The sequence below is a fragment of the Nannobrachium achirus genome, assembly GCF_963921795.1.
Source record: "Nannobrachium achirus genome assembly, chromosome: 9".
Classification (NCBI taxonomy): domain Eukaryota; kingdom Metazoa; phylum Chordata; class Actinopteri; order Myctophiformes; family Myctophidae; genus Nannobrachium; species Nannobrachium achirus.
In genome coordinates, this window is record NC_137818.1 from 37,917,536 (window position 1) to 37,932,319 (window position 14,784).

General features: G+C 43.0%; 1 protein-coding gene across 1 annotated transcript in view; it reads left to right on the forward strand.

The window, feature by feature from the left end:
* Positions 1-356: 356 nt before the first annotated feature.
* Positions 357-14,784, forward strand: part of syt6a (synaptotagmin VIa) — a gene marked incomplete at its 3' end in the record, with an annotated part of 93,249 nt that continues 78,821 nt past the window's right edge. Inside the window, exon 1 of the mRNA XM_080733438.1 lies at positions 357-525. Within this exon, the coding sequence (XP_080589564.1) occupies positions 369-525 (157 nt within the window). The 5' untranslated portion in view covers positions 357-368. The remainder of the gene's footprint in view (positions 526-14,784) is intronic.

Here is a 14,784-nt window from a genome sequence, read left to right on the forward strand (position 1 = left end):
AAACCCACGCACGCACATACAATACGAATGCATACATGAACACGTGCTCATGCACTTGCTCGGCCCGGCTTTCACACACACACGCACACACACGCACGCACACTCACATGCACGCACGCACGCACGCACGCACGCACGCACGCACGCACGCATGCACGCACGCACGCACGCACTGCAGACTGGCTTTCACAATGTGGAAGTGCCCACACACTACATACACAAGAGAACCATCATAAACGAGGAGAATCGGCGGAGGACGCAGACAACTTGAATTTGTCTTCTCTATCTATCCCAGGCTACCGTGTGGTATGTGTGGGTGCGTTAGTCCTGTTGGATGAGCACACACGACTGAGGATGCGGCTGGGAGCATGAGTTCTGACCGAGAGGACTATGACATGGTCTGTCACAAAGCTGTGACCCTGATCGTTGACCTGTGCCTCCACAACAGTCCACTGTTGGATCAGAACACCTGTCAGGATTTCCTCTTCCTGTTGTCCAGACAGAACCCTGACCACAAAGACCCAGGTAAGGACAGTACAGTAACTCAATATCTAGCCTATTCTGCAAATATCACAGTGGCTTTCCACTGTAAAAAGCCTGAATCCATAAGTTTACACATATTTGTACTATATCTTAGTTACAAATTGATAAACTAACACTGAACTCCCTTCTGTTGACTGCTTTGTGACCCTACTACTGTATGTGTTTAATGTACTTTTAGGGATTTGTGTTTTTAGATGTAAATATATCACTTGATGGATTTATTTAATTTTTGTTTTGAACACGACTATTTTTTTATTCTCCAAAGACCCATGACTCCTCCATCTAATTTTCCTTTCCACATATACTGTATGTACAAATGCTCTGAGGGGGGTCCACTAGCTTGGCTTTCTAAGCCACGAATCCAACCCTTAATGAGTTTTTGTGACCCCAGGGCAGAGAGCAAAAGGTACAATCCATAGTGACACATCTCAGCCTGCCTCACAGAACAGCGTTCCTTTACCATGAAGAAAAAAACCCTGTAGGGGTGACTAATGCCAGCTGATGCTGTCCTGACCATTCAGCCTTACTGTTACAGTTAGCTTAACAGTTAAGGGCAATGTAGCTAAACCTTTTGTAAAATGAATGTTGCTGCCCGGGTGGATAGTGCTGTAATGAATGTAGGGTCACTCTGGCAAGAAGTAGCAATGCTCAAAACTAATGGTATGCCTAGCCAAGTTTAATCTACAATGGCTCTCTGGACTTGTTCATTGCACACCCCTGGGTGCATGTTGCTTAGTTATTATAATGTAGTATCCTTCAGTAGTCCCCTTTTGACATTATTTTAATGGATACATTGTTAATGTCCCATTTACTTTTTAACAGAGACGCGTCCACGCTTTCTCTGTGAATTGTAGCTTTGGAGGGGAGTTGTTAATGCTTGAATATATTAGTTTAACTACCGTGGGTCATGGGAATATATTAAAATCTGTCAAATGGCTGATTTACACAGAAACGTACACAGTGACATTGTCAAGATAAGTTGTTTAAAAATGTTTTTTAAAGGAAGAAACGTTTCCTGAATCCAACTGAGAATGCATGTCTGTCGTAAAACGTACCAGTGTGTTCTGTGTCTTGAGAGCTCACTCTCAAAGGTACTGAACTAGTAAGACGCCTCAGGCCGCGCCAATTCTTGGGCTGGCCATCTGGCCAGTGATCGGACCAGTTACCCATATATGGAGGGAGACCCCTGGTACCCATAAGCTGTGAGAGCCCAAACATGCTTACTCAGTTAATTGTTATGTGAAAGTCCTATGATGTCTATGTCAGATGTCATAGACTCTATGACATCTGACATCATACCCTTTTTATGCACATACATGGAGATCCCTGTCTGTAGAACCAGCCACACAGATATGGGCTGTCTTGGCCATCTGTCTTGACCATATATGGATTCTGTTTTGTGTGGTATGTGGCCGATGTGGCCTCCATATATGGGCATTCCCATATGAAGTCCTGTTAGATATGCGCTTAATATTGATGACATCAGGGAACACCATACATGGGCATAAAAGGATTCTGTTAGTGTGACATCACAGTGAAGCCAGAGCGTGATGTCAGAGCGGCAAACCCATTCTGTTAAGAGTGGTTCCCCTGACATCACAGTGACGTCAGAGCATGATGTCAGAGTGACAAACCCATAGACCGTAAAAAAGTGGAGATCCCTGCTCCTGTGATGTCACAGTGATGTGTCAGGGGAACCACAGTGTCAGGTGTGACAGAGATATAGACAAGATGTGTCGGTTTCCATATGTTCGTATTCATACCTATAGTAGTAATAGATCTTTTGTCATGGAAAGATCAGATTGAATCAGTGTATAAGAAAACAAAGCAAATAATCTAATTCCTTTGCCGTTTAAGATCATTTGGTGCTAGTAGACAGATTCTTCTTAGTCAGTCACAACTGCGGCAACAACTGAATATTTGTTCAAAGATAGTTGAACAACCACTTCAGAGGCTATATACATCTACGTATGATAACAGTATTCTTATGGTTGGCAATGAATATTACCTCTAACAATAGACCTGTAGGTTGCTGCCTTCAGGAAGGAGATACAGTGTTCCAGCATACAATAAGGTCAGACTAAAAAGGTCCTTGAGTTTAGCCAGGGGTAGGCTAAGCGGTGGACATTGCTCTTGTCCTTATGTATGTAATCCCGTTTTGTTCCTTGTGTTATGTCAAATGTGTGTATATTTTTCGCATACTTGGCTACTGTGCTGTGTTGACAAATTTCAGTGTGAACTAACAATAAAGTACTATATCATATTTCACATAATGGTAGTAGAGGGTAATGCAAAATGGCAAGGAAATTGAACTCACAACCATTGACCAAAGTGTGGTGCTATAGCACTCAATTGAACAAGACTGACATAAGTAATATGGCATTAACTGGGATACCAGGTTATTAATGCATGAATCCACCCACCCACACTAATATAAATAGCCTCAATGTTTTTGGATTCATATTCATTAGATCAACATCGTACATAATCACAAACTTGCACTTGCACCACAAGGCAAAGGCTAACAATTCAAGGTTGACTTTTAAATTACTCTTTTCATTGCCTTCAGTGACACATTAAATGCTACATTTGAAGGCAATTGTTTGGTCGTTGGCCTAAACCAGGGGTAGGCAAGGGGAGGGTGATCACCGGCACACTGGCAGAAGTGTGAGAGAGAAGATTTTTATTTTAAAAGGGTTAGGGTTAGGGTTAAATGTGATCATGAATGAAGTTAGCTAATTTATAGCAATTCAACATTCATTAAAACTCTGAACTCTGACTGGGGAGATAGGTGGATTATTGCTCTGGGTCTAATAATCGTTATAACAATGTCCTGCCAAAAATAAGTCAAAATATTTGTCATTAAAATGCACTGTACCGGTATGTTGACATGGCACACTGACACACTAGACAATAAAAATCACACCCGTGTGAACTGAGCGGTGGTTCTCCCCCCCCCCCCCGTGTGTGTGTGTGTGTGTGTGTGTGTGTGTGTGTGTGTGTGTGTGTGTGGCCTGGACAACAGCGCCCCTCCCTTAACATGTGTGGTCAGAAAAGGTACTACACAGGCTTGAGGCTACATACAGACCCACCCACCCACATACAAACAAACTAACTAACAAACAAACATACCTACACACACGGCCACGCTATGGAGACGGTGTGACCACCGCTCAAAAACATGGCACTTCATTTCAAAAAGGTTGCTGACCCCTGGCCTAAACAAATGTAACCTTGTTTACAATTTCTGTTTCCACATACAAACAGACTAAATTAGATAGGCCTAATAAATAAAATAATTGCTCTAAGGATGATTAAAAGTCATGATGCTCTTGGATCGTCCACTGGCACAGACAGTATTGACATACATTCTGAAGCCAGCCAAGGATCTGCAGTAGAAATGGACAAAACAATTTACCCGTTTGGGGTAGATTTGATCTGATTTGGGGGCTGACGAGATGGGAAGGCTTTTAGCATGTGTACTAATTATTTGTTTACTTATAGCACCACTCCTGTATGACCATTAGCAACTACATGAGCTCATAAATACATGAGCAGAACGACACCTTCTTGCAGGTGATGAGTATAGTAAAAAAAATCTGATCTTAAATAGTCACTCACTTGTCCTCTGGGGACCCCCCACACAGACCCACTTGAAAACCACTGGTCTAGATGAAGTACAAAAAAAAATGTCTAGTAAGAGTTTTTTACCCCCTGGGAAATAGAAGGTTCAATTCCTGGCCCCGGCTATGTGTCTAGGTTTCCCGGAGGAATATACAAATCCCCTACTGCTTCCCCTCAAGCGCTCAATATGACCAGCTCATCAGCTGTAGCGGGGCAGTTAAGGAGAACAATACTTCAGTTCTGGAAAGAAGCACCAAAATTTGACAGAGTGTACCTCTTGGGTCATTCTTTAGAAAAATCACATTAGACACTTAATTTTCAAAATGGCCGCCAGTTTTAAAGATGGCCGCCTTTTCGGATATGTTTTACAGTACGCCAGCCAGTTAATATTGAATTGTCATAATATTAGAGTTGTTTTGTAGGTTTTAAAACATCCTGAGTTCATTTATTACACTTTTAAAGCAGCCAGAATAACCTTTCTGACTTTTGGTTGGGGTCTTTCCTCACCTGGGACCCCCCAGACAGACCCCTGAGCCTATTTCAGTGATCGCTCTGCTCCTGCTCCAGAACAATGTTAAATTAGATCTGAAATATGCTCTGAAATAAAACATGGCTTGTAGCAAATAACAGAGGTCTTCCACGGGGGGTCCGGGACCCCTGGGGGGTTCCTCAGAGCTACTACAGGGGGCCTGCCAAATCTCGATGAGATCTTTTTTTTTTTTTTACATTTGAAACTTTGTATGTTTTTATGTATCCTGGTTTTATGTATTGTACTTTGATGGTTTATTAGCATTCTCAGTATTATTTATAATGTTTTTGTGTTAAACAGTTATGGTTGACAGCTGTTACTTCAGGGATTGCAATAATGAAGGTATTGCAACTTTTCACTTTGGGCGCAGAACAACATTTCCGTCACTCACACTGACAACACACACACACACACACACACACACACACACACACACACACACACACACACACACACACACACACACACACACACACACACACACCTCTTTGTTATTGTCACCCCAAAACCCTCACCTTATCCTCTTATAGAGCCCATCGTCAATTACGCCCAAAGAGATTCATTACAATACAGTCATTTCAGACATGCAGGATATATTTGTCTTCATCATCATCATCTTCAACGTCCAACCTAATAGTGTTGACACAGTCTCCACCATAGCATAGAGTGAAAGGCAGGTTATTTGAGCAGCTGTACCGTCCCTTACAACCTGCTTTGGAGACACATTTGATGAGCTCAAGTACTGCCTTTGGAGCAGGGAGAGCAAGAAACCTGAAACCTGGAATATACCCTCCACTCTCTGAATTCTATCTATTTTCTTCGATTGGTGGAAGCACAGGGTAATTTGTCAGGTATGATTTATCCTGCATTGTGACAGAGTTGGCACAAAGGTAATGTGGTAGCAGTGCAGCACGAGTTGGAGGTAGCATCTCACCCTCCTCCAAGTTCGTTGACAGAAATAGTTCCCATCTGAGTAATCCCAGGGTTGTTGGACCTTTTGAACTGTAAACATGGCATGCAAAATGTTCCGACTGCATGTTGATGGAAGCTCACCATTAATAAGCTCAGGAGGAATGGCCAATGACCTTGCCAAGGTCCTTGAAGCGGTTAATGGCTTGGTCATCATCATCATCAAGTAGGCATTGACCCATGTCTTTTTGGTGATTCCAACAAATGTTCTTCCCCAGTCGGCACCTGAAAAACTATGTACGCAAGGGAACCCTTGACATTTGTAACATCCAATAACTTGAACTCACTCGAATATATCAATTTCCTTTTTTTGTACCGGAGGCAAGGACTTGATAAGGACGATTCCTTATCAAGGTATCAGCCTCTTCATGTGTTTGCACTTCCTCAAAATCATGTCCCTTGATGAAGGTATCGTATTATGATGCCTACTTTGTCATACCGGACAAATTGCCCTGAGCTTCCATCAATTGAAAAAAAAAAATAGATGGAATTCAGAGAGTGGAGGGTATGTTCCAGTCAGGTTTCTTGCCCTCCCTGCTGCAAAGGCAAAGCTCATCAAATGTGTTTGCAAAGCAGGTTACAAGGGACGGTGCAGCTGCTCAAACAATAACCTGCCTTGCACTCTCCTCCCTGCAAATGCTATAGTGGAAACTGTCAACACTATTAGGGAGGACATATAGTATAGTAGTGAATTTCTTTGGGTACAATTGACCGTGAGCTCTTTAAGAGGATAGGGTGTGGGTTTTGGGGTAACGATAACAAAGAGGTGTGTGTGTTGTGTTGTCAGTGTGACTGCAGTGTAATAAATGGACATGTTGGACTGCTCGCCCAAAGTGAGAAGTTGCAATACCTTAATTCTTGCAATCCCTGCAGTAACACCTGTGAACCTGTCTGTCTAACACAAAAATGTTATAAATAATACTGAGAATACTAATAAAAACAGTTTCAAATGTAAAAAAAAAAGAAAGAAAAAAAACACTTCCCCATCAAGATTCGGCAGGCCCCCTGTAGTAACTCTGAGGATCCCCTAGGGGTCCCGGACCCCCTGTGGGAGACCCCTGGGTATTTGCTACTATTCATTTTTGCTTTCAGAGCCCAGTTACAACAACTTTAATGCTTCAGTTATGATCTAATTTAACATTGCTCTGGAGCAGGAGCAAAGCGATTACTGAGATAGGCTCAGGGGTCTGTTTGGGAGGTCCCAGGTGAGGAAAGACCCCAACCAAAAGTCAGAAAGGTTATTCTGGCTGCTTTAAAAGTGTAGTAAATGAACTCAGGATGTTTTAAAACCTACAAAACAACTCTAATATTATGAAAATCGGACATTAACTGGCTGGCGTACTATTCAGAGGCAGCCATCTTGGAAACATGGCAGCCATTTTGATTTTTCAGTGTCTAACGTGTTTTATCATAGGAACAACCCCTAAGGAGTACTTGTGAAAAGTTTTAGGTTTCTTTCCACTTGTGAAGTATTTTAGTGCAAAAATGCATTTATCTGCCCCGCTACTGGGTGAAGCTGAAACTGTATTACCTCTGTAGGGATTAATAAGGTCTACGCATTATTATCAAATATTATTATTATAAACAGCGAATGGAGCGACCTCCATTATTGACCTATGACAACAAAAGCTAGCTAATTTCATATAATAGGCCTAAACGCAAAGCCTATTTTTTTTCTCAAACTTCTTAGTGGTACAAGGGCACCCTCGATGTCCACTGTCGGAATATGAAGCAGACTATGAACTTTCTGTCGCTATGGTGATAAAATGCATAAGCCTAAATAGAATACAATCCATGTTGTATTGATGCAGTACAGAAATTGGCATAACTAAATGTTTTACATCAACTACTATCTACGTTACAATGTGTAGATAGAACAGGAAGGTCCAGTGTACAGGAAGGTTGTTGGGGGATCGGGATTCAATCCACGACCCACTGTTAGGCATTAGTGTCTACTGTCTATATGCAGGGCTAGTTGTTGTCTCCACCAGCCGAAGGCATGGGGGAGAGTATGTTTTCCCTGCGTCCGTCCGTGCGTCCGTCCGTGCGTCCGTGCGTCCTCGCAGTTTGTGTGCACCAAATCTCAGTCGCCGTTGGCCCGGGCGCTGCCAAATTGAGCACACACATTCCCTGGAAGCCAATCTAGAACCTCTGCCATAAATTTTTCAAATAGGCCTTTTCTAGCGCCACCTAGTGGCCGATGTTTGCAAAACACATTTCTGTGCACTACTCTTACAGATTTTGTCCAAAAATCCTACAAATCGGTAGGCAGTATCTCGACAGTCATGTGATCGACACGGATCTGTCCAATTTTGCATATTCCATCCTGATTGGCTAAGATTGGCTTCCAAAATTTGTAGGATTGAGCCGTTTTGAACAAAATGCCTCAAATCCCAAACGCAAAGTGCAATTATCATGAAATTGCACACACACGTTCCCACTAGGTCGAGGAAGAAATGCCACTTCAAATTTTTGAAATCAGCCTCATGGTGGCGCTATAACAGGCCAATTTGTGGTTTTACCTATAACTCCACCGATCAGTTTCAAACTTTGTAAGCACACTCCCTAGAGGCTAAGGATAAACCTTTGCCCTGCATTTCTCACATCAGCCTTTTATAGCGCCACCTTTGGGCCGACTTATGTAAAACACATTTTTGAATATTACTCCTTGAGATTTTATCCAAAAATCACGCAAATCGGTACACAGTATCTCTATAGTCATGTGATCAAGTCCGATCCGTCTGATATTTCATATTCCATCCTGATTGGCTAATATTGGCTTCCAAAGTTTGCAGGATTGCTCCTTTTTTGAACAAAATGCCTCAAATCATCAACGCAGCTTGCGATTACCGTGACATTTGCCACACATATTCCCACTAGGTCTAGGAACAAATGCTACCTTTTTCACATTGGCCTGTTATAGCGCCACCAGCAGGTAGACTTTAGCAAAACACATTTTTGGAACACAATGCTTCAAATCATGCATGCAGCGTCCGATTGCCATGAAAGATCTAAGGTGAAGAACATATGCCACCCGTTTTACATTGGCCTATTATACAGTAGCACCACCAGGATGCACAGCCTGGTGGAGACCTGTGCTCGGAAGAGCACTGCTTCTAGTTCCCATTGTACCCATTGAGAGTACTTGGAAGAACACAGAGTACTTGGTCTCCATTAACATGGTACATGGAGGCTGGTCTTTGACATCAGTAGGCTACTATGACGTTGAGGACATCAGAGATCTCCATATATGGGACAGACAGACGGACAGACAGACAGACAGACAGACAGACAGACAGACAGACAGACAGACAGACAGATAGATACAATCATTATGGAGTCATAGATACATCTCTAAAGAATTGCCAATCCAATTGACTTCCTACTCCCTTGGGTCATCAGCGATACAAACAGTAAATTTGAAGTTGATCAGTCAGATGGTTCTCTATTATGCAGGGGAAACACAGACACACACACACACACACACACACACACACACACACACACACACACACACACACACACACACACACACACACACACACACACACGGGTCCCTCGTGCACGCACACACACACACACACACACACACACACACACACACACATAGATTAAGTTAATGTATAGATACTAGTCAGATATGTCCCAGAATATAACCATGCATGCTCATATTTAAACTAACATTACAAACAACTAGAGGTTTGCACCGCGTCGCCCGTTTCATAGTGATATGTTACTTACCAGTAAGATGCCGAAGGGTGAAAAGCGACAAGGGCGCGCCATCTGTCTTGGCCATCTGTCTTGGCCATCTGTCTTGGCCATGAATCCCTTTTATGCCCATATATGGAGATCCCTGCTCTGAGTATCTGACTTCACAGAATCCCCTTTATGCCCATATATGGAGATCCCTGCTCTGAGCATCTGACATCACTGTGATGTCACCTGTGATCTCACAGTGATGTGTCGGGGGAACCACAGTGTCAGGCGTGACAGAGATACGGCCAAGCTGTGACCGTTCACATACTAAACTGCGACGGTTGCAATTATAATGTCACCCGTGAAACTTGACCAAACATGGAGATTGGAGATTTATATAGTCTGGTTGGCCAAAATGTCATATGAAGCTCACCAATCCACACTTATCGGACATATACCCATCTGATTGGCTACTACGGGCATAGACAGCCCCTCTCATGGCTCTTAAATATGCCTTAATATTATGACGTAACCCTTTGACCCTTTCCGATTGGCTATGTGCCCGTGGCCCATGATTGGCTACGCGGACGCAGACACGCAGATGTGGTTTCCCTAATTTATTGATAGTAGATATATAATAGTTGGTACCAATGCCCATATACAGTATGGACATTTCTGTACCTGTCTGTCTGTATCCCGTATGCCCATAGAGTCTGACATGCCACAGTCTGACGTCACTATGATGCCATATTGATAATATCAGGGTACTCCATATATGGGGATTTGCAGATGTATCGATATTTTTGGACAAACAGCGTTCCAACCAACTTCCCACTTTGCAGATCACTCCGTCCGCTCCTTGGTGATGCGCTTTCCAGGCGAAAACATAGTCTCTCCCATGCCTTTCGGCTGGTGGAGACAATAACAGGGATAAGTCAATTGAACCAAATGTAAAAAATCACACCCGTGTGAAGTGGAGCTGTGTGTGTGTGTGTGTGTGTGTGTGTGTGTGTGTGTGTGTGTGTGTGTGTGTGTGTGTGTGTGTGTGGATCATGTGTACCGATTTTTGTGACATTTGAAGAAAATATGTAGGAAAAGGAGCAAAAAGTGTGTTTTGGAGAAAATTCAAGATGGCGGAAAATCTATCATGGCGCAAATGGGCGTGGCCTATATGGGGAGATGCGTCATGACCCAAGGAATCCAGAGAAAAATAATTTTAATTTTCCGACCTACGGTTCAAGAGTTACAGGCCAAAACGTAAAGTGGGGTGTTATGGCGCCACCATGCGGCCAAATTACACAATTATTTTTTATTTAATCCTTGAAATCATTATGAACCTCCTCTCCAAGTCTTGAAACTCTAGCCCCTATGGTTTGCGAGAGACAAATAATTGAATGTGAGTTTTTCCGATTCCCATTATAAGTCAATGGGGAAAATTAATTCACTAATAAATTAATATCAATTAAACTATAGAACCTTTCTCTTAGAAAAGTAATAGCCCACGATTCCCGAGTAAGCCGTTCGATTTGACATATGGCGCGAGTGTGTGGTGGCAAAACTGTGGGACTAGTGGCGTGCCGAAGTTTAGGAAGTTCAGGCTACATACAGACACACACACAGACAGACACACAGACAGACCCACACGGCCACGTATAGGGAGCCTGTGCTTCACACAGCTCCAAAAAGAAGAAGAGATGGACACTGGAGTGGACAGTTAAAGCCTTTTATTCAGGTTGCTAGTAACAAAAAAGAATGAGTGACGTTTCGATCTTTCGATCTTCCTCAGGTTCATGACTCTGAGGAAGATCGAAAGATCGAAACGTCACTCATTCTTTTGTGTACCGCACTAGCGCCTGAATAAAAGGCTTTAACTGTCCGTGCTGCTCTAGTGTCAATCTCTTCAGCAACTGTTGTTGTCCCTGCTCCTGTGACGGACCAGGACTAGTTGTATTAGGCTGAGGTGCACCGGTAGACTCTCATTGTTGTTGTTTTTAGACCTACTAGAAGCTCGGCCACCTGAAGATTATGTATTTATTTTATTTAAAAAAATAAAACATGTACACGTGTGTGTGCGTGTGTGCGCCTGTGTGTGTATGTGAGTATATATATATATATATATATATATATATATATATATATATATATATATGTGTGTGTGTGTGTGTGTTCGGTAATATATACAGTATATAATCTGTGCAGTATAACTGTTCAGCTTTATGACTGGGGGAGAGGGGCCTCAGGTACCTCAGAAATATCAAGGACCACTTCCTCGGAGATGGATCCTTGTTCACAGGCTCTACATGTCACACCAGTCCTGACCAAATCCTCTGTCACCCCACATCATCCTCAATGAAGGAATTGAACGTACATCACAGTGCCACCGGCATCCGCTGCTGAGCACTGGGGACATTAAATGCCACTGCATGTTATCAAGCCATCGCTGTGAATCACTGCTGCCACATGGAGGCTCACGGAGGCTGCTTCTCCTGATATGTGGGCTATGGTGGGGCGAAGTACAACCCTTCTCCTCAGTTTCTGTGCTCCACACAGTATATAAACCCACAAAACGCTTTGGATGGCAAATGTTCATATCTGTTTATAGGGCTGTCACAATTATTACATAATCGTCTAATCGTGATTATTTGACATTATCGCAATTATTTTGTCATAATCGTGAATGTTGAAAAATGTCCGAAATAGTGGAAATAGCAGATCTACAAGCCCACAACGCGTCGTATCGCGACGCGTTGTGAGCTTGTAGATCGGCTATTTCCACTATCAAAGTTATTTTTTAAGTAGTAAGTTGTCAAATATGTCAGTAATTGTCTCCACCAGCCGAAGGCTGAGGGAGAGTATGTTTTCCCCTCCGTCCGTGTGTCCGTCCGTCCGTGCGTCCGTCCGTCCGTGCGTGCGTGCGTGCGTCCGTGAGTCCTCGCAGTTTGTGAGCGCCAAATCTCAGTCGCCGTTGGCCCGGTCGCTGCCAAAGTGAGCACACACATTCCCTGGATGCCAATCTAGAACCTCTGCCCTAAATTTTTCAAATGGGCCTTTTCTAGCGCCAACTAGTGGCCGATGTTCGCTAAACACATTTCTGTGCACTACTCTTACAGATTTTGTCCAAAAATCCTACAAATCGGTAGGCAATATCTCGACAGTCATGTGATCGACACGGATCTGTCCGATTTTGCATATTCCATCCTGATTGGCTAAGATTGGCTTCCAAAGTTTGTGGGATTGAGCCGTTTGGAACAAAATGCCTCAAATCCCAAACGCAAAGTGCAATCATCATGAAATCGCGCACACACGTTCCCACTAGGTCGAAGAAGAAATGCCACTTACATTTTTTGAAATCAACCTCATGGTGGCGCTATAACAGGCCGATTTGTGGTTTTACCTATAACTCCACCGATCAGTTTCAAACTTTGCAAGCGCACTCCCTAGAAGCTAACAATAAACCTTTGCCCTGCATTTTTCACATAAGCCTTTTATAGCGCCACCTTTGGGCCGACTTATGTAAAACACATTTTTGGATATTACTCCTTGAGATTTTATCCACAAATCACGCAAATCGGTACACAGTATCTCTATAGTCATGTGATCAAGTCCGATCCGTCTGATATTTCATATGCCATCCTGATTGGCTAATATTAGCTTCCAAAGTTTGCAGGATTGCACCACCAGGACGCACAGCCTGGTGGAGACCTGTGCTCGGAAGAGCACTGCTTCTAGTTTATTTGTATATTTAGGTTATGTCTCATATCTACCGTGTACAACTTCAAAGCCTAAAAGCCAAACAGAAATGTAATTATTAACGACAAACACACAATTAAATCGTTAATCGCCAATTATTTTAGTGACAATTAATCGTCATGTAAAATGTCATATCGTGACAGCCCTATCTGTTTATATGCACCTTATGTGAGCCCACCCTGACTTGGCTCACAGTGTTTCGGTTTTCAATATTTTGTGTTGTGCCTGTTGTCAGAGTTACCAATTGTACCTGTCTGTCTGTATCCCTTTTATGCCCATATACAGTATGGACATTTCTGTACCTGTCTGTCAGCATCCCTTATGCCCATAGAGTCAGGCATGCCCACAGTTTGACATTACTATGACGCCATATTGATGATATCAGGGTACATGGGGATTTGCAGATGTATTGATATTTTTCGACAACCAGCGTTCCAACCAACTTCCCACTTTGCTGATCACCCTGTCTGGTCCTTGGCGATAGGGTTAGCCAGTAAACCCACAACATTGGAGAGAACGCTTTGGATGGCAAATGTTCATATCAAACACCCATGCACATTATGTGAGCCCGTCCTGACTTGGCTCACAGTGAAAAAACACATTTCTGTTTTCAATATCGTTCTAATTGTCAGTTGTTTTACTTTAAACCCTAAAAAAAGGAGAATGTGAATATATATATATATATATATATATATATATATATATATATATACACACACACACACACACACACACACACACACACACACACACAAACACATAAAATTGTATATCTATCTAGTATGTACTAGTATCTACCTACCCATCTACATGCTAGATCTGCAATTTTTTGCGAATGTTTGCTTATTTACTTGCACCATTAGAGCGCTTAAGTAGGCTGATGGTAGCTGTCTGTGAGTGTGTATGTGGGTGGATATGTGGCTGACAGTCCAAAGGCTGGGCCTTTAGCCAATGAGGGAGCAGCGTTCTCGGGGACGTCACCACCAACCAAAGTGCGACCTCACCTGATATAAATTACAAGGCGCACTAGGGTTCATAATGGTTAAAGCTTTTCAGCTATTCAGCTTTCCCCCTAAATATGTGGCCTATAGCCTCTTTTGAATTCATCTACACAGGGTTTAATAAGATTGATAATGTTATTCTAAGTACAGTATATACATTTTTGCCTATCCACAAGTTTCCAACGCCCCATAGTGCATTGCGCAGACGTCTGTACCGAGCTTCCGGCGCCGATTTACAAGCTCACAACGGGCTGCATCTGCGACGCGATGTGAGCTTGTATGTCTGCTGTTAAACCCGGAAGTTTGGTCCCGATAGTCTCCAGTAAACTCCCGCGGAAACTTGTGGATATGAAGTCATTTTCTCCTCTATGACACAAAGCAACAAAGCACTCTGTGTTTGTGAGCAGAGCAAACAGTACCTGCTGAACCTGGTGCTGTCTCAGAGCAGCAGTGGCATTTTAGTGGAATTCCTCACTGCAGGTCCTGCCTTTTGTTGCCCTCGAAAATGTCCCCTCACTTGGAAATCAGCTGTGACAAGATGCAGAGGAATTCTCAGATGTCGCGGGGGGAATTTAAGCCCCACTTCTTGAGTCATGCCCTAAGACGGTGCTCCTGTTTAGAGCGGGTAAACTCTCGAATCTCTGCGGGGCTGATTTTATTCCAAGCACGACC